The 20,109-nt window shown below is 39.7% G+C and overlaps 1 protein-coding gene across 5 annotated transcripts in view; it reads left to right on the top strand.

Annotated features, from left to right (window-relative positions):
- The first annotated feature begins 3,745 nt into the window (after nt 1–3,745).
- RALGAPA2 (Ral GTPase activating protein catalytic subunit alpha 2) overlaps nt 3,746–20,109 on the top strand; it is a 440,153-nt gene continuing 423,789 nt past the window's right edge. For 2 of the 5 annotated variants that reach the window (XM_069075498.1, XM_069075494.1), the window contains exons 1-2: nt 3,786–3,904; nt 4,159–4,320. In XM_069075498.1, coding sequence (XP_068931599.1) covers nt 3,832–3,904; nt 4,159–4,320 — 235 coding nt within the window. In that variant the 5' untranslated portion in view covers nt 3,786–3,831. Of the gene's footprint in view, nt 3,905–3,938; nt 4,321–20,109 lie in introns of those variants that run through there. The other 3 variants (XM_069075497.1, XM_069075496.1, XM_069075495.1) reach the window with 3 other exon arrangements.

Here is a 20,109-nt window from a genome sequence, read left to right as displayed (position 1 = left end):
CACCTGGCTGCCCCTAGCCTTCCCACAAACCAATATAAGCCTAGCTGTCACAACAGGTGGCAAAAAAACAACTTTTACTCACTAGCCTGACTTACTCCTTGCCTGAGCATTCTCTCTCTTTCCCAGTCTAACTAGCTTTGACTCCCAGCTTCTTGTGGGCTCTGCTCCATACTTTAGCAAATTCCTCCCACCACAGAATCCACTTGACCACATTCAGCCTATTGGGGACAGAGTTTACTTTCAAAGCAGGTAAGGTCTTCAAATTCCCTTAGGCTTATTAAGGGGCAGGGAAGATCTTCAAATTACCATTACTATTACTTGTGTAAGTCATAACTTCACTGGGCCTATTTCTTCATCTGTAAAATGAAGGGAACTGAGAGAGACCATAGATATCTTCTAATTTCACCCCTTAATTATTATAGATGAGGAAAATGAAGCCTAAAAGTTGATTGACATGTTCAAGGTCACAGAGGTCATAAGTAGGAGAGTTGTGATTAGAGCCCAGGTTTTCTGGTGTTCAGCTTTGTTTTTTTTTAGGGGGGGTATTGTTATTTATCTCTTGTTTATGTTTTGTCTCCACATCTACATGATAAAATTATAATATAATAATATAAATAAACATCTCAGGAACCTTGGGTATGACAGCAGCCCCCAGACCCCTGGTCCTTCTTCCTGTGTAGCTCCCACAACCTGTGATTCCTGTAGAAAATGGATCTTACCAACTGTCAAACACAAGCCACATAGAAAGCAGGCAAGCCAGCTGAGCTGAAGCAGCAGGGCACCCTGGAGGAGAGGCCAGAGGCAGTATGTGCCAGGCAAGTCAAACTACCACCACTACAACTCTGACCAACATCTCCCCTCAGACCTCTGATGAAGACATCCCAAGACCATGGACCAAAGGCCTTAGAAAGAGCAATGCAGCGTCCAAAGCTATTATCTTGGGAAAGAACCCCTGCAGAGAAGCAACCTGAGAGCCACTCCTGCAGTTCCTAAGGCCATATCTATTAAAGACTCAAAAAAAGAAAGTTCTTGGCACCAAAGTTCATGGCCTTGTCAAATAATTTCACATTAGAAATAGATCTAAATTTATTGATAGAAATGGCTTTAGAGTCATGACCATAGGACCTTTGCATTGGCTTTGTAGCTGACACCTTGCATATATATTGTCTCTCCCATCCGAATGTTAGTTCCTTGAGAGCAGAGACTGTCTTAGTGCCTAGCACCTGCTAAATACTTAATAAATGCTTTATTTATTGATTCATAAATTAGCATAAGATAAGGTCTATTTCTAATCTCTTTGAATTCATAAATAGTTTTGGATTTTGGTATAGGGCTTTCCCACAAATGACAGAGGCCTAAACCCAAGTAAATTTGGATTATGAGGGAATAGTGCCCTAGGCCTAGAGTCAGGAAGATCTGAGGTCAAATCTAGTCTCAGATACCCTTAACCACTATTTACCTCAGTTTCCTGATCTATAAAATGGGGATAATAATAGCACCTACTTTCCAGGGTTATAAAGATCAAATGAGATAATTGTAAAGCACTTAGCATAGTGCCTGGCACATATAAGCATTATATAAATGTTAACTACTATTATAATCATCCAATTAGTGATTTCTTTTCTGTTCTGATTCTTTAAACCTAGAGATCTTTAATTCTTTTTCTAATTGGGAGCAGTTTTTTTATTTCCTTCAGTTCTTATCATCATTGCTGCTGGAACTAGGGTGAGGATGAGGGTGTGGTGCTGACACTGTAGATCACTGACTAACTGGGGAAGTGAGGGGGTGCAATTTGGTAGTTGGGGATGTTGACAGTACAAGTCAGTATTGGGGAATAAGGTAGAATAGTGACTCTGATAGAAACTAGATATAGCTCAGAGACAAGCCTTCTAGGACCCTCATTTTAGCTGTTTTTGTGCTTTTATTTATTTTTGTACCTCTAAAATTAGAGTATGTGGAAGTAAAATAATTACAGCATTATATGTAGTGCTTTAAGATTGACAAAGTGCGTTCCTCACAATAACCCTGTGAAGTAGCTAGCATAAGTATTATTTTCTTCATTTTACAGATGAAAAACTGAGCAGAGAGGTTATGTGCCTTGTTCTTGTTCACGGTCATGTGCTTATTAAGTATCTAAGCCCAAATTCAGTTTCCAGTATAGAATACTAACCCTCAATCTCTTCTGTTTTTTATACTTGTTGGAAATATTGTACTTGAGTTCAGGAAAAGACTTGAAGTAATGGACTTAAAAGAGTTTTTCACATTATCTCTTGTTTTCAGGTATTGATACTGTTTCCTCAGATTAGATAAAGATGAGCACTTGCTTTAACAAAGTATGACATTTTTCCCCCTTACCTTACCTGAAATGCCTAGGATTGCCAACAACTTTTGTTTCTAATATTTGGCTGCTGTTACTGTAAATTAAAGCCAATTGAGTATTATTGGAGGTCATAGAAATTTCTTCTGGAGTTGATGAATCAGGAAACACAATTCTAGTGAAATCTTTCTGTTTGAAAAAGACCCCATACTGCATCTCAAAATTCTACCCTCAAGGAAGAAGCTGATGACCTCAAAAAGCTTAGTGCAGTGTGAGTCAGATCTCACAGGTTCTATTTCTGGTTCTGCTACTGGAATATTACATGACCTTGCACAAAAAAAGAAGAAAAAAAGTGTGCATTTTCTCCAGATAATAAAGATGATCTCCATTAATCCTCAAAGCACTCCTGAAAGCTTGGTGGTAAGCAACTTTAATTCTTCATTTTAAAATTGGAAAAGTTAAGAGGAATAGGTCATAAAATCATAGACCTGGTGATAAAAGAGACTCCACCGTCCCTACAGTGAGTAAACTTAGTGAAGTGACTTGACCAAGGTCGCACAAGTAGAGACAGGATTTGCACCCTCTGACTTAAAGCCCATGAACTTTCTGCTGTTATCAGGCTTCCTTCCATTGCTCCACTGCCCAACGACCCAGGGGGCGTCAGAAATTAGGATGAGAATCTAATAATCCTAATTTACAGCCTACTGCAATATCTACATGAGCTGTCACACCCAGTCAGCTGACTGAGGCAGTATCTTTCAGAGCTGGAGGACCCAAGAATGCCAGTTTCAATTTGAAATGCCAAAAATTCTTCTGCATTGAATAAATATGGGGAGCACAATTTCCTGTGAACATAAAGGATTAAAATTGCCGGTGACCCAAACGTTTACAGAGACTCTACTTACTCCTACAAAGACAACTTGTAGGCTTCTAGCACTGAGATGACATGATTGTGTCCTACTAACCCAGCAAACTGTGCCTGCCTGGAGTGGAAAGCCACTACAAGTCCCATAGTGCAGCGGGGAGAAAAGGAAAAACAAGAAACAACGGCTTTCCTTATACCCGCTGCTGGAAGCTGGCCTTAGTTTGGAAGACAGTCCCAGGGCTCTGTTCAATGAAGGACTACATTTCCCAGCAGGGCGTGCGGCACGTGCTAAGAAGACAGGCAAGGGAGGGGCGATGGGATTATCTCATACAGACCTCTCCCTCTGCCCCATGCCTTGGGACACTTGGCACTTTGCACGCCGGGATTTGTAGTTCCGGAGCGGTTCGCAGGGAGGTGGGGTAGCTAGTCTTTGTCGCGCGCTTCCCAGCTTTTTTTTCGGCACCACCCCCCCTCCACCGCCCCCAAAACCGGGGGGGGGGGGGAAGGGGGGGGGGCGGCGGGGGGGGTTTGGGGTAGGGGGGCGGGTCTGCGGGAGGTTTTTTGGGCTGGGGAGGGGGTGTTTTGGGGGGGGGGGGGGGGGGCGGAGTCACGGCCAAGGAGAGCGTGGACTGGCTGAGAGCGTGAGTTTATGGATGGGGAGTGGGGAAGTGGGGGGGACCCCCCCCCCCCCGCTGGTCGCCTTCTCACGTGGTGTAGGGCTGGTCAGTTCCGTGTTGACACCTCCTTCCTTCCCTCCTCCCCTTTTTCCCCATGCCGGGCCCCTCCCCTCCTTCCTGGAGCCCCAGAGGAGGGAGCCTCGGGCAGGCGGCGGCTGTGGTGGTTTTGGGGGCAGTGGATGAGTGGTCGTGGCGGGTGGGGGTGGGGGAAGCGCGCGCGTGGGTAAGAGTGTGTGTGTGTGAGTGAGTGTGCGTGTGTGCCCACCTCGGCACGGCACTGACTGTATGCAGTAACCCAGCGCAGCGGCGGCGGCTACCTTCCCCCGAGGCTCGGTGCTCGGGCGCCCGCAGCGGGATGTTCTCCCGGAGGAGCCACGGGGATGTCAAGAAATCGACCCAGAAAGTGCTGGACCCGAAGAAGGACGTGCTGACCCGCCTGAAGCACCTCCGAGCGCTGCTAGGTGAGGGGGGTGGTCGTCCCTGTGCGTTGCTAGGTGACGGGGGGCACGGGGGAGACCCCGGGGGCGCGCAAGCTGCTGGACTGGGGAAGGGGCTTCCGGGCTCACCTGCTCCGCGCGCCTCAGGACTTTCCCAAAGGGCCACCTTGCTCACCCTTTGACGGGGTGGAAAACTGTCCGGAGTTTCCGGGTGCTGAAAGCAGGTCTTGGAAAAGGCTCCCTGGTGGTGGTGGGGCCCTATAAAGAAGAGTACAGGGTGCAGACTTTCCCCCAGATCCCCTCCACGGTTCTCTGGGAGGGACAAAGTGAATTGGGGCTTGGAAGACGAAGAACTGAGCAGCTTTGTTTTATTTATGACTGTCATTGACTTAACACAGAACCTAGCACTTAATAAATATTTATTGAATGTAATTGAATTGGACCAGCTACATCGCGTTTAAAAACTTGTTCGGAAAGGTTCCTATGTTGGGTTTAGGCTGTTGGATCTCATAGGTAACTCCCAGGACTAGGAACAGCCTTTGCCCTCTGATAACTTCTCTTTGAGAGTAGACACAGAAGCAAGGGCACCAAGTGGTCACAACACACTCACTCCAACTTTTCAGTCTTAGCTGGCTGTGAAATGGTTGAGTTTGTATTTTGACACCTGCCTCTGGAGTTGAGAGAGGATTCACCCTTCACGCCTTTAGAAATAAAATGATGATGATGATTTTATTTCTTCTCAGCTTTTGAGGTCTGGTGGTGGGTCGTGGTTTGGTCTTTTGATAGGTGGTACGGTGGTTGACAATGATGCCAACCCATCTGGCTGTGAAAGTGCTGGCAATACTTACTGTCACTTTGAATAGTGCATGCATTCTGTTGCTGAGTTGGGGTTTAGCTCTGGCGGAGATGCTTTGTTTTGGTTTCCATTTTCTTATCTTTCTAGACTGTTTCATTTAAAATGAAAACTTTTTTTCTCATTGTAGATTGCATTATCTTACGCTAATTGTTTGGCCACCAAAACCCAATTAAGATGTATTTTTCTAAGAAAAAGTTTGACAAAGTCTTAATGTGACTATTAACATCAGACTTAAGCATTTGATTAATAAACTAAATAATATGGTGCATTAAGATTTTTGTTTTGTTTCAGTGAATGAAGATTTTTAGAAATCTAATTAGCATAAAAGTTGCTGGTCATTTTCACTTATTAGGCTCCCTGACAGGAAAAGAGCACAAAACTGGCTTGACTCTTATTCCATGATGATTACACAGTCTTGGTTTAAAATGAAAGATAGATAAATACTTGTTGACTGACTTGTTTATTGTTAGTGACTTTTTAAAGCTAGTTTATAATTTTGATGACAATGAACTCTGATTTTCTTTGTGCATTAAACTTTCCTGCTTCCCTTTGCATGTTGCCTTGTGTAGTATTCTAGATTAATAGTAAATGATCAGTACTTCCAACTAGTGATATTTTTGTTAAATTGTATATTGAAATGAAAGCATTTGCTATCTGGGGAATGTTTTGTCTTAACTTTTGTTCTATATGAGCCCACAGAATTGACTATATTTTATAAAGTCTGGTCCAATTTAACCTAGTTCAGTTTAGTTTTTAAGGCAAAAAGTGTATTCCTGTCACTTTCAGAAAGATATTTTTTAATTTACCCTGTGTTAATTGTTTCAATGTAAGGTTTGTGTCTTATTTTAAGGCACCTCTTCATATACTTTGATCTCGGCTTACATGCTGCCAAAATCATCTTTAGTTTTATAAAATTCAGAAGGTAATTATCAATTTTATTATCAATTGTAAGGATGTATTTTTGTATGATGTAACAGTTATGATTAAAAACATTTGTTTTTTGTAACATGGCCAAGATTTTGTGTTGAACTACATGGAACCAGATTGTGGTCCAATGTTTCTAGAAATCTGTAGTCCTTTAATGTAGATATATAGAGAAAGTTTAATTATTTATTTACAGTCATATCATATACCTTTGGTGCTACTTTTAGAACCTGAAGATTAAAAAAAAATGTAAATTAAACTATGGTTCTAGGAGCTGTTTAGAGATAATAGTGATTAATACTTTAAATTTGCATTTGTATAGTATTTTATACATATTATCTCCTTAATAATATTTTCTTCTCTATACAAAAATGATGCTATCAATACTCCATTAGTAAGATAGGATATAAGTTTTGTGACCTTTTTTGGTAGCTGCTGATCCATTTGTGAGCAATAGTCTGTATTTCAAGACAAATGGCTAAGATTAGTAATGCAGTCTATGGCATGGAGTTGAGTATTTCTCTGTGGCCTGATAACTGACTCCATTATATCATCAGTAAGTGAGTTTACATACACACCACACATATTTAAATATACATATACATATATATGTAGTAGGTTGGACAGATAAATCTAAATCTCATTATGTAGATAGGAAAACTGAGGTACAGTGGCCATAGTAATTCATGAACAAATTAAGAGCTTTAGGTATATTAGTCTTTCCTGGTCAGGTGTGCATGTTTAAATTTTGTCTTGGGGATATCAGCCACTTATATAAAACCTTAAAGATATCAAATGAAAACTGATACCTCATTATATATGGGTTCCCAAAGGCTATGTTAATAGGTCATAAATTGTGGAAGGTCCTACCAAGTGGAAATAGTATCCTTAAAGTAGTTATGGAAGTGACGATGAACATGGTGTAATCATGTGTTAGTGAGGAAACTACAAGAGTGACAGGTGCAAATTGAGTGTAAGTGAGAAATAAGACTGATTATATAAAGTAGTACCTGTAGAGGGCTGACATGGTAGGAAATAGTGAAATTCTGGAGCAGAGGAATGACCTTATCAATTAATATGCATTTATTAAACACGTATTATGTGTCAGGTGTGTGCGGTGGTGTAATGTAATGCCAAGGAAAGGCAACTTCCCAAGGTTCAGAATGCCAGCATAGGTGCTCTCCATTTTATTCAGTGACAAACCAAGAACAGAGAAGGTCAAAACATGACATCATTCAAAATACAGCATTTACTAAGTGTGATTAAATAATCTCCAAGTACTACCCCACCCCAGGACCTTCCAATCATTCAATCAATTACAAAGTCCCTGTTCTAAATACTTCTCCACCCCTAGGCTATACCTTCATTTAGTCCATCACAAAGCCCCTCTTCTCAAATGGAGATTAGTTTCCAAACATAAGTAAAGTACCTTCATTTGTTCAATCACAGAGCACAGAAAGGTCAAAAGTTCCCCACCCCTGGATCACAATTCAGTCTACCCCAGAGTTACATCAAGTTTAAACACAGCACTTAATACCCAGATGGAGGTCTTTTCTTCATCTTGACACAAGGCAAGTTCTCAGCAATCTTAGTTCCTGGGGAGACAAGGCTTAGCAAGGCCACAAGATACATTGCCAGTCTCTTCATTAATTCATCCTCTGTCTGCAGAACAGTCCTAGAACCCCTGAAAACATTAGCAAAACCCTCTCCCAGGATTTCTGTAAACATACAACAAGAAAATCCTTCTTCAGGGCTTCTGAACCAACAGAAAGGTTCCCAGACCCCTGCAACAACAGCACTGTCCTTCACCAGTAGACAGTATTCACTCTCTGTCTGCAGGACAGTCCCAGGGCTTCTTAACCAAAAGCCAGGTTCCAGGACTTCTTCAACAACAGGACTGTCTTTCACCAGTGGACAAATCTGGCAAAAGAACATCAAAACAGACAGACAAAGTACCAGCAAAACAGCCATGTCCCCTCAGTCCTTGGCAGCTCAGGGGGCAGGTCTCAAAAGTCCAGGGCAATTCAAAGCGGCCACCAGCAATTCTTTTAGTCTCTCTCTCTCCACGAGGTGCTGCTTCCAAAAAAAAAAAAGGTTCTTCTGCCTCTCTCTTGTCTCTCCAAATCTACGTCACCAGCTCCTCCCAGTTCAGGACTTATTTTCACATCAACAAGTCCATCCCACAGGTGGGATTAACAAGCTCTGGGTTTTAACACAATCAATTTGAAAACCAAGCCAATACAGGGGAATCTTTAATTGCCATTACTATCACAGGTGGATACAAAGACATCAATGAAATAGTCCTTGGTCTTGAGGAGTTTACAATTTTACCAGGGAGATAGCAAAATAGATAATCTGAGGGATGAGAGAGAGGGAGACTAAAAAGATTAATCTAGCAATAGCTTTTAGGAAGGATTGGAAAGATAAAGGGAATGAAATCAGAGAGGTCAGTGGCATTAATTTAGCTCACAGCTGGTTTAGGTGGTAGCAAGCAGAATAGAGATGAAAAGGTGAAAGAGTCACTTTTGAAGGAAAAAAATGGGGCATATTTGCTTATGTGGGACAATGAAGATGATAGAGTTGAACATCTCTTTCAAGATTTAGACCTTGATGATGAGATGGTAATATTGACAGAGAAGTTGGAGTGGGAAAGATAATGAATTTAGTTATAGAAAGATCAATAAAATTCTTGGTGTGGTGTCTAGATAGTGGAGTGAAGCCAGCATTTTGCTGAGTTCTCCCAACATACCCTCTCCACAACAACTTAAAATAATGTACTAAATGGAATTCTGAGTGGGAAAGCCAAGTGAAAGTCACAGTGAATCATTTTTTCCAGTCCATTGGAAAACAGCTTAGGAAGACAGAAAGAGAGGTCTGCAGTCATTGGGGTGGAGGCTGACCAGGAGTGCCATGTAACAGAATTGGCATTAGTGGTGGCAGCAGCACCAGCTGTAGAGAGAGTAGCTCAGTGCCCATGAGCAGTAAGAAGACCGAACACTAGGTCAGAAAGATCTTAGGGGACATCTGTAGTAGCACTGGGAGAAGGAACAGGTGCTATCTGGCAGCTCTGTTGCCCATTATCCATTTCTCAGTCACAGTTTTAAGGATGGAAAGAAGTGGGATGTTTGCAAAGGTGCAGGGGCCCTACCTGTGTAAGGACCAGAGCTCCCAGATCACTCTACTTTGGAAGCACTGAAAACTTACAGACCTTCAGACTGAGCTGTGAAAACAGCAGAAGGCAGAAGCTCAGGTCCAAAATGACTAAATCCAAGGTCAAGAAGTAGACTGGGAAAATGAGCAAACAAGACAAAAATAGAATATAGAATAGATGAGCTAAAATGAACTTTAGAGTCTTCCTAGGTCACTTCTCTGATTTTATAGAGGAGGAATCTAAAATACAAAGAGGTGAAGTAACTTGTCTGTCCCAGGATATCAGCTATTGTGTTTAGGGACAGATCTGAAGCTAGAGCTCATGTTCTTTATACCATATAATATTATCTAAATTCCATGAACAGGGCAGAGAAGCCAGTGTGGGTAAAGCAGAAGAGCATCCTGAGGAGGTAGCATGGGCCAGGCAAGTCAAAGCACACTACCCTCTTGACCACTGTTCCCCCCTCAGACCCAGATGGAAAATGTCCAAGACCTTGAACCTAAGAGCCTTGTGTAAAGCAGTGTCTTCCAAACCACCAGACTTGTTCACACCTCAGTTTCCAAAGCCAATCATTGAAGGGAGAAATTTTGGTGAAAAAGGGGTCCACCTTCCTCATCATCACAGCAACAATTTCTGACCAACTACTGCCAGCCAACTTCAGTTAAACACAAGATTCCCCCCCCACCTGCTTCTAGCTCAGCCTTCATCATCTGGGGAGGCACTTCTGTGAGAAGTGAGCTATCCCAATATAAGGCAGACAGGCCAACTAAGCTTCAGCAACAAGGCATCCTTATGGAGAGATGGTAGGCAGCATGGGCCAGGCAAGTCAAACCACCACCTTGACTACTGTCTCCCTTTAGTCGGATAGACACAGCCAGGACTATGAAAAGCTTTAGGAATAATAATGCTTCCCACACACTGTCCTCAGCCATCGTTGTAGAAAACGACCCCTATGGGATGCAACCTGGGACCTATTCCTGCACATGCTACAGCCATGAAGACTCAGAAAATAAAGTTCTGGTCCCCTGTCTTTGGCACTAGCAGATGGTCCAGTATCAGAAACTGATAAGATTATATCAGTGGAAGTGACATTAAAAAAGAAGGAATTCCTTGCTTTGCTTACACTTCAAGGACTGTGGGATTTTTGGACTTGCAGTTGAAATCTTATATATGTGTTATCTCCTCCTTTAGAATGTGAGCTCCTTGAGAGCTAGGACTACCTTACTTTCTATTACTATCCCCAGTGCTTTTAGTAAGCATTTAATAAATGCTTGCTTCATTCATTCATGTGGAAATGTTTTCGCTTGTCAATTGATGATTTGGATTGGAGCTCAAATGGCAGGACAAAATGCTCAGTAAACAAGATTTTTTTTTCCTTTTCCCTTCCAAAATTTCAAATGATTGTTATAGTCCTAAAATAAATTTCAGAATATTCACTTGTTGAAGAAAATAAAAGTTGAATTATGGATAATATCTCAAAATTTATGTTGTTACCCCAAATTTTCCTAGATTTGCTACTTGACTTGTGCAGATTGTTTTGTTCTAGCTTGCTTTTCAGCATTGTTGTGAAGAGGCTTTGGAATATCAAGCTTAATTTGACAATACTAGAGGAAAGGTTCTTCTAAGTTTGTGTATTGCTGGCTCACTGCAGTTGAATTGGCAAGCAGAGCAGATGGCATGATGTCCGCATGAACTTTAATGTCACATGGCAATTCTGTAAACCAAAACAAAACTGATAGATATAATTCAAGCCTGCCAGCCTCAGTTATTGTCCTTTTCAAATGACCTTGTTTTGAATAAAATTATGTTACCATCATGTTTTCTTTTTTAACTTTTTTGAAAATAGTAAAATTACTTATAGCCAAATGAGTATAAAATAAACTTTTTATGCTTGTATCTAGCAGAAATATAATTGGCAATCTTTTGCTAGGATGGAAACACATAACAGTCTGGGAAGAGTAGAAGTAATATGAAAGATTAGGCTCATTTATTTTACTTTAAGTATTTAAAGAAAATTATATTTTAGTCTTCCTCTGAGAAGGTAAGTTGTTAGTGGAAATAAAATCGTTTGGACATAAATTTAAATATTATAACGTTTGTAGGTCAACTGGCTTCAATAGGAGCTGAAGAATTTAATTTTGGAAACAGAAATGACCTTGAACCTGAAAATAATATTTTTTAAAAAAAGATTTAAAAGTTTTTAGTACTACACAGGTCAGAGTATTAGCATTTCTGAAGCATGTCCTCTTTCTTTGGAGCTTTTCCTTCTTTCTAGGTGTAGTGGAAAAGCACTGATATGAAATTGAATATCTTGATATGCACTAGATACATTTTGTTCCTTCTCTAGTACTAATTTTGTCTAGGGGAGTGTTGTGTACTTGAAGGGTGTTTGTTTTCTTCCCCTTTTGACATTATAATGATAATGATAAATGTTATATTTGTATAGATGTTCATATCTCACAGAATTATAGAATTTCAGAGCTAAAAGGGGACCTCAGAGGCCACCTAGTCCAACCCATGCCAAAAATAATTTCTATGATGTACCCAACAAGTTGGCTTTTCTTCATGGCTTAAAGACCTGCGCTGAGGGAAAACCTACAGCCTATACTGTGTGAGATAGCTCTAATTTTTGGGAAGTTTCTTACCTCATTCCTAAATTTGCCTCTTTGCAACTTCCTCCCATTTCTTCTGATTTTTATGCTCTGGTGCCAAGTAGAACAAGTCTATTCTTCTTTTTTTCCATGTAATAATCCTTTAATTATTTGAAAACAGAACCTCCCTGCCTCCCCCTTCCCTAGAGTTTTTTTTTTAAGTATTTTCTTCAGAGTAAACATATTCAGTTCTTTTAATTGATTCTTATACAACATCATTTTGAAGCCTTTTATCATTCTCGTTGCCATAATTTTTTAACTTTATCTGGCTGATGAATGTCTTTCCTAAAATGTCTTTTCTAGAAATAGATAACAATATTTTAGCTCTGACCTGATCAGGGTAAAGTAGAATGGTACCATACCTTCCCCATTTCTGAGCCTATGCCTCTTAGTGCTGCCTAAGGTCATATTAGCTTTCTTGCCTGCCATATCATATGCTGTCACTTCATATGAAGCTTGTAGCCCTCTAAAAACCCTATATCTTTTTTTAGATGAACAGACATCTAGCTATCCTCACATTTTGTATGAAATTAATATTTGAACCCATATTTAAGACTTTATTAATCTGTTCTGTTCAGCATTTAAGTTCCAACTAATCAAAGTATTATGGGAATACAAAGATAGTTATTTTATACTATTAGATTCAGTCCAAGGTTATAGCTTATTAAGGTCTTTTACATCCTTACTCATTCATTCCAGTATGTAAGCAATCCCTTTCAGCTTCAGGTTACCTGCAAATTTGATAAGCATGCAATCTATGCTTTGATTCAAGTCATTGATAAAAATGTTTAATAGAAGAGATCCCTTGGGCATTACAATACATATCTCCTTCCAAGCTGATATCAAAATATTAACAGCTACTCTTTGCATCTGTCCATTCAACTAATTCTTAGTCCGTCTAACTGTATTATTGTTTAGCCTACAATTTTCATCTTTTCCACAAGAATTGCCTGGGAAATTTTTTCAAATGCTTGGCTAAAATCTAGGCAAACTATAGCATTCTTGTGATGAACAGCTCTTGGTATAATAGCCTTCTAATTGGGTTGCCTGCATTGAATCTCATCCCACACCAGACCAACCTCTACATGATTTTTCCCTCTAAAGTATATGTATGACCAAGTCAGTATCCTGCTCAGTAAGCTTCGGTGGCTCTCTACTACCTCTAAGATCAATTATAAAAGCCTCTGGTATTTAAAGCTCTTCATGACCCAACCTTTTCTTAGCTTCTAGTTTTCTTATACTTATTTCCATTCAAGCATTCGGTGATCCAGCTATGTTGTCCTAATTTGTTGTTCAGTCATTTAGTTGTGTTCATGACCCCATGGACTGTACCATGCCAATACTGGCCATGGGGTTTTCTTGGCAAAGATTCTGGAGTGGTTTGCCATTTCCTTCTCCAGTTTTAAGTGACTTGCCCAAGATTACATACCTCATAAGTGTTTGAGGTCATATTTGAACTCTGGTCTTTCTAACTCCAAGCCCAGTGCTCTGTTAACTGGGCAGCCTAGCTGCCCCTTCCTGGCATAATTACATTTCCTCATGACAAGGGTGTGATAGGTGTTACAGGGGCTCCAATGACCAGAGTCCCTGAGTGGGCAGTCTGGAATGAATTTGTAGGACCCAAGCAATCTTTTAAATCAGGATTATAAAAGTTTATTGTTATGCTATACAGCGGGCAGGAGGTCTTAAGGAACCTGCAAACTTAAAGAAGTCATAGGTATAGTTTATAAAGAGTTACAATAGTAAATCAGATGTTAATTATGTGAACTAGGTGAGTAAGGGTGGGATTAGGGAGAAGTTAAGGAGTGGTCAGTGCTTAAAGGAACATGCACTTTTATTATATACTGCGCAGGTGTGTTGCCCATAATTCACTGGGAAATAGCCCAAGGGGGGGCTACCTTGGAGGTGTGGTTTTAGGCTTGAAAGGTCACTAAGTCAGCTAGTGGTCAGGGGTGACTGAAAAGTGCCTAGTCTGCCACCCATCAGTTTGACAATATGGATGTTGGGAACCAAGGCTCACGGAGATTCAGGATGTGCCTAACTGGCTAAGGAGTTAACTTACAGATAGTGCATTGAAGGATTCATAGGTGCAGCTGGCCACTATGCTGGGGGGGATAAACAGTTCATGAATTGTTGCTAGGCAGAGTGCTGGCAGAGGGAAGGGGCAGAGTAAATGCTCGGAGTCTGGGGTTAGGGTGGGAAATGTGATTTTACAAACTGATGTTGTCACAGACATAGACACCCCACGCACCCCATAACTGAAAACATGACACTCCATCTCCCCAACTCCATTCTTTTTCACTGGTGTCCTTGATGCTTGGAATGTACTTCTCTTTTATTCTATCCTTTTAATTTCTTTGGCTTTCTTGAAACCTTAGCTCAAATTTCACCTTCAGGGGCCTTTCCCAGTCCCTCTAGCTGTTCGTGCCTTCTCTTATCATAATATCTTCTATTTTACATGTATGTGGTTATTTACATGTTGCCTCCCCATTAGAATGTGACTTCTTTGGGGAGGCTGGGTGGCACAGTGAATAGAGCCCTGGAGTCAGGAGGATCTGAGTTCAAATGCAGCTGCAGACACTTAACACTTACTAGCCATGTGACCTTGGGCAAGTCACTTAACCCCAGTTGCCCTGCCTTCTCCCCTCCAGAAGAGGAAAAAAAAAAGAATGTGACCTCTTTTAGTGCAGGGGCAGTGTTTTTGCTTTTTCTTTATTTCCTCTATATTTAGCACAATATGTGTAGAATATATAGTAAGTGCTTAATAAATGCATGTTGACTGACAAAGAAAAGAATAAGGTTAGTCTGGCATAACCTATTCTTATTTGAGATATATCTCTGTGATTGTTACTTCCTTTTCAAGATATTCCCTAAGCATTTCTTTACTAATGCCCTCTATAATTTTGCCAGAAGTTAAAGAGAAACTCACTAGCCTGTAGTTTGTACACTCTTCTGTCTTATGGCACATTTGCCCTTTTCTGCTCTTTTGATACCTTTCCCTTTATTCTGTGGTCTTTCAGAGATCATGTAGCTCCTTATCTTATTAGCTCATCATTCACATTTGCCAGTTCTTCAGTATAGTAATGTTTATATCCCTGTTCTGTGCCAAGATCTGTGCTTAGGTGTTGGGGATGCCCTCAGATGTTGTTTATCTGAGCCTAGTGACTTGAACATTCATCTAAGATAGTTAGGTGCTTTTATACTGTCTCATTTATATTGAGCATAAACTCCACTTTTAAGTATTCTTTCACACCATATCAGTACATCATTATCCTAGGACTTCTACAAAATAAATGACCAAATATGATTATTCTCTTTGAAACTTTCGTCTAAAGCTTTATTTAATTTTTAAAGTAAAAATTTTTTAGTAAAATCTTCCCCAGCTCCTTTGGAGAAGATTATCTTTTACATTTTGGTGGGGCCAGAGGAGGAGGGACAACATATTTTATATTTACTAGCAAACCTGAATATTTTAGAAAAATGGAGAATCTAGAAAACCTAACACAGGTGGACCTGTTCAGTTTTAAAGGCCCTGTTAACAGGCTGCTTTTCTCTGAAGCCTTCCATGTTCTTTCTGGTTGGAAGCTTCTTCTCCTGAATTTCCATAGTGCTTTACATTTTTTGAAATCTTTTTATCTTTAAATTTTTTTTCACTTTAAACTTAAATACAAAATGAGAAAAAGGAAAGAAAGAACATTGCTATGTATACAGCAGAAAATATGAGAGGATCCAATATAAAATAATAAATTTCCACTTCAAGAAAATCTATATAATAAATATTACACAATGTTTTCAAATCTCCTAAGCTTTCCTTTGCTTCCTGTTGGTTTTCTTTTATTCTTTTCTGTGCACCTTTTACTTTATTTTTTTTCCCTTCCTTCTCCCTCTCCACCCTAAAGAAGGCTACAGTTATACACACACACACACACACGTATATATTCATAGATATCTATATCCACAGATATATAGATATCTATAAACATACACATATATACTCATATACATTTATGTAAGACCATACTATGCATATTTTCACTTGTCATCTCTTTCTCTGAAGGTCGATAGCATCTTCCTTCATAGGTCCAAGTCTTTCCATATTTTTCTAAATCCACTAGCTCATCATTTCTTCTACCACAGCAATTTTCCAACCCAGTCATATTCCATCTGAGAGATTGTCTGTAAAAGTTTCCCTCCAATTTTCTACATTCCTTCTATTCTTGGCTACATTGGCTTTATTTATACCAGCACCTTTTAATTTGAAATAATAGAAATCGAGGCTGCTAGGTGACACAGTGAATAGAGCACCGGTCCTGGAGTCAGGAGGACCTGAGTTCAAATTCGGCCTCAGATACCTGACACATTTACTAGCTGTGTCACTTTGGGCAAGTCACTTAATCACAACTGCCCTCCAAAAAAGCAAAAAAAAAAAAATTAACCATTTTACACTTCAACAGTATTCTCACGTTATAATATATTTTAAGGTTAATACTGTTGAATCTGCTTACTTTACATTGTTTTTCCCTCGTTTCTTTGAAATTCTTGACCTTTTGTTCTTCCGAATGAACTTTATTATTTTTTCTAACTCAGTAAAATAATTTTTTAGTAATCTAATTGGGATGATATTGAATAAGCAAATTAGGTCAAATTGCCATTTAAAAAAATTATAGTGGCTGTACCTACCCATAAACTATAAATATTGCTTTAGTTATTTAGATCTGACTTTATTTGTATGAAAAGTATTTTATGTTTATGTTCATATAGTTCTCATGTCTGTTTTGGCAGGTGTACTTTCAGGTATTTTATACTAGCTAGTTATTTTAGAATTCACTATTTTAAATGGTCTAAAACAATATCGAATAACATTGCCAACACACAGTAAAGTTTCCCCATTTTTCTCTTGATTAAGTTTATTTTAACTTTAACTTTGTCTGAGATCATGATTACTATCCCTCCTTTTTTTACATAATAAATTCTACTCCTGCCCTTTATTTTATCTTTGTGTGTAACTCTCATTTTTATAGTCATTCCTGAAAACAGCATTTTGTTGAATTCAAATTTTTAATCTGCTTTTTCTGTTTTATGGGTAATTTCATCCCATTCACATTCTAAGCTATAATTACTTATTGTATATTTTCTTCCTTCCTATTTTTCCTCACCATTCTTCTCACCCTTTTTACCCTATCCCTCCTCATTCCTCCACTTTGTTTCTACTTGCTACCTTGCCCTCTTATTCCTTAACCTATTTACCCTCAAAGAGTCCCTCTCTTATTCCTCCCATCTCCTTCCCCTTTATTTCTTGCTGAATTTGAAGACTTTCGTATCCCTTCTAGATATATATGTTGTTCCCTCTTTAACCCATTTCTGATGAGAGTAAGGTTCTAGCACTATCTGCCCTCCCCTCTTCTAGCTTCCTCCTGTGCCTCATTCGTACAAGATAATTACTCATTTTTGTCTCTCCCTACACAGTTTTTTTTTTAGAATCACCCCATCAAACACATCTCAGCCCAAGCCTTTCTTTCAAACTACACAAATAATGATTACAGTCATAAAAGTACTGATAACCTTTTCACATATAAGAAGTAAATAATTTGACCATATTGAGTCCCTTATAATTTGTCTTTAAGTTTGCCTTCTATTTCTCCTGGATCTTATATACAAATTTTTTCCTTAAATTCTTCTGTTTTTGTCACAAATACCTAAGTCTTTCAGTTTGTTAAAAGTCCATTTTTTTCATTCAGGTTTATACTTAACTTTGCTGGGTATGTTACCCTTGTTTGTAACCCCAAATATAGTATTCCAAGACCTACAGTCCTGCTAGGTCTTGTGTAATCCTTATGTATCCCCATGATATTTAAATTGCTTTTTTCTTGTTGCTTGCAATATTTTTTCCCTTAACCTGGGAGTTTTGAAACTTGGCTATGATATATAAATGATATGATAAAAGTAATCACACACTCTAGACAGAGTACATAGACAAAGCCCTATAAAAGACTCACTTCCCTCAAGTATCTCCTTTTAGTCTACAATTCACATTATTGGAGACCCTTAGAGATTTCATTTCTCACCTGGCTGCACCACTTTGGGACTAATCTGACTTTCTACCATGCTCCAGGAAGCACATTATTGGGAAAACCTCATTATCCTGCAAGATTTCATCAGTCTTGGTAGTACTACACCTTATCATCACCTGCTGTCCTCAACCTTTGGAGGGTTAGGCATGAACTCTAAAACGAAGGGAACTGAGTTAAAAACATCTCATTTTTCACCTGGATATACTACTTTGGGATTTCTCTGACTTTTCTACCATGCCCGCTTTTGGCACCACCCCTCTTCCTCCTTTTGTGTGTTGTCTTCTCTCATTAGATTGTAAACTCCTTGAGGTCAAGGGTTTCTCTCTCTCTCTCTCTCTCTCTCTCTCTCTCTCTCTCTCTCTTTTTCTCTCTCTCTCTCTCTGCCCCCCCCCTTGTCCTCTCTACCTCTCCCTCCCTCTCTCCTCTCTCTCTTTCCATACCTCCCTACCTCTCTCCCTCCCCCTTTTATTTGTATCCCCAGCACTTTGCACAGTGCTTGGCACGTAGTAGCAGCTTAATAAATGTTGACTGACTAACTGATGGGTTCCTTAGACAACAAAAATAGGAGCATTTGCTCAAGAATCCCACATATAAAATCAATATGTGTTTTAGAAGGAGATCCTACTTAGTTCTGCTGGTTGTTCACTTGTTGTGTCCCTAGATGGAGTTTTCTTGGTGAAGATATTGGAGTTCTTTGTCATTTCCTTCCCCCGGGGAATAAGGCAAACAGAGGTAAAGTGACTTGTTTAGGGTCACATAACTAGTGAGTGTCTTAGGCTGCATTTGAACTCAGGTCTTTATACCCAGTGGTCTTTCCATTGAGCCAACTGCCTTGCTTACTTGCTAGTTTTTTCCTTTTAGGAAATTGTATTGATTGATATTAATCAATTACAAGATTGATATTTTGGACTCTGAGGAAGTGAGGTAGAGAATATTTAAGTTTTAGTGGGCAGGGGAGTGCAGAATAGTATGGTATCAAAAAGTTCTAGGTATGTGGGAAAGGTGAGGTGTGTTGAGGGTGGTGTGAGTGCCAGCTAGGTGAGTATAGGTCTGGGGTGATCAGGCAGCCGTAGGAAAAGAGGGCAATGGGGAATGGAACTTCTACAATTGACCCTGTCTTCTTTCTTCTTGGACTTTTTTGTGTGATTTGAATAGAGTATATGAGAGGAGTATAGTATGGTAGAAAAGTCACTAGAGTTTAGTTTATTTTTTCATTTATGTATTTGTTTTCCTCACCTTTTATTAAAAACAAACAACAAAATCTAGTGTCTAGCATAATGCTTCACATGTGCTCTATAAATGCTTAGTAGAGCATTTGGCCCTCTAGGATCTCAAGTGTGACCCTTTTAATCCAAACTTAACAGAACAAATTCCCTTAATAAAAGGATTTGTTCTGTAAAACTTGGACTCAGTCAAAAGGCAGCATCCAAGGACCTTGATGACCAGGCTGCCACAAGGCAGCAGGTTCCTCACCCCTGGACCTAGACTTGTAAAATACTGAAGATGAGAAGGACTTTAAGTCCTGCAACCAGTAATGTGTATAAGGGAAACTGAGGCTTAGAAGGGTTGTAAGAACCAGGGCTTGAATTCAAGTTTTCTTATTCCCTTTTCTGTGCTCATTGCCTTATTCTGTAGTAATTCACTAGAGACCTTCTTTAACAGCTGTGGTCTATTATAAAGAACACAGCATCCAGTTACAACATGGTTTGAATCTTAGCTCTGCTATTTTCTGTGTGACCTTGATCAAGTCACTTAACCTCTTTGTGCCTCAGTTTCTTGTCTGTAAAATGATGATGGCAACAGTAGGATCTCGCATTTTAGTAATGTGGCATAGTGAATAGGGATCTGTCTTCAAGTCCTGCTTCTTACATATGTGGGTTTAGTGCCTGGGGCAACTACCTGAGACTGAATATGCCGAGGAGATGGCGACCTTCATTGGTAGAACTCATCAAGGGGTTCTCTACACCAGTGAAATCATGTGTGGTGTGTAGTTGCTACCCATATCCCTGTCCTAGGGTTCTGAGAAAAGCACTTTATAAACCATGGTGTTTTATAAATATCCAGTTGTTACTATATGCCTCAGGGTAAAAATGAGAGACCAAGGAGTATTTCCTCTTGAAAGCTGCTTTTCCACCAAAATTGAGTATATGTTACTATGTA

Source organism: Petaurus breviceps, unplaced genomic scaffold (genome assembly GCF_028583685.1).
Source record: "Petaurus breviceps papuanus isolate PSGF00001 unplaced genomic scaffold, PetGlider_PUasm1.0 90919, whole genome shotgun sequence".
NCBI lineage: Eukaryota > Metazoa > Chordata > Mammalia > Diprotodontia > Petauridae > Petaurus > Petaurus breviceps.
This window is presented reverse-complemented; position numbering and strand designations above follow the sequence as displayed.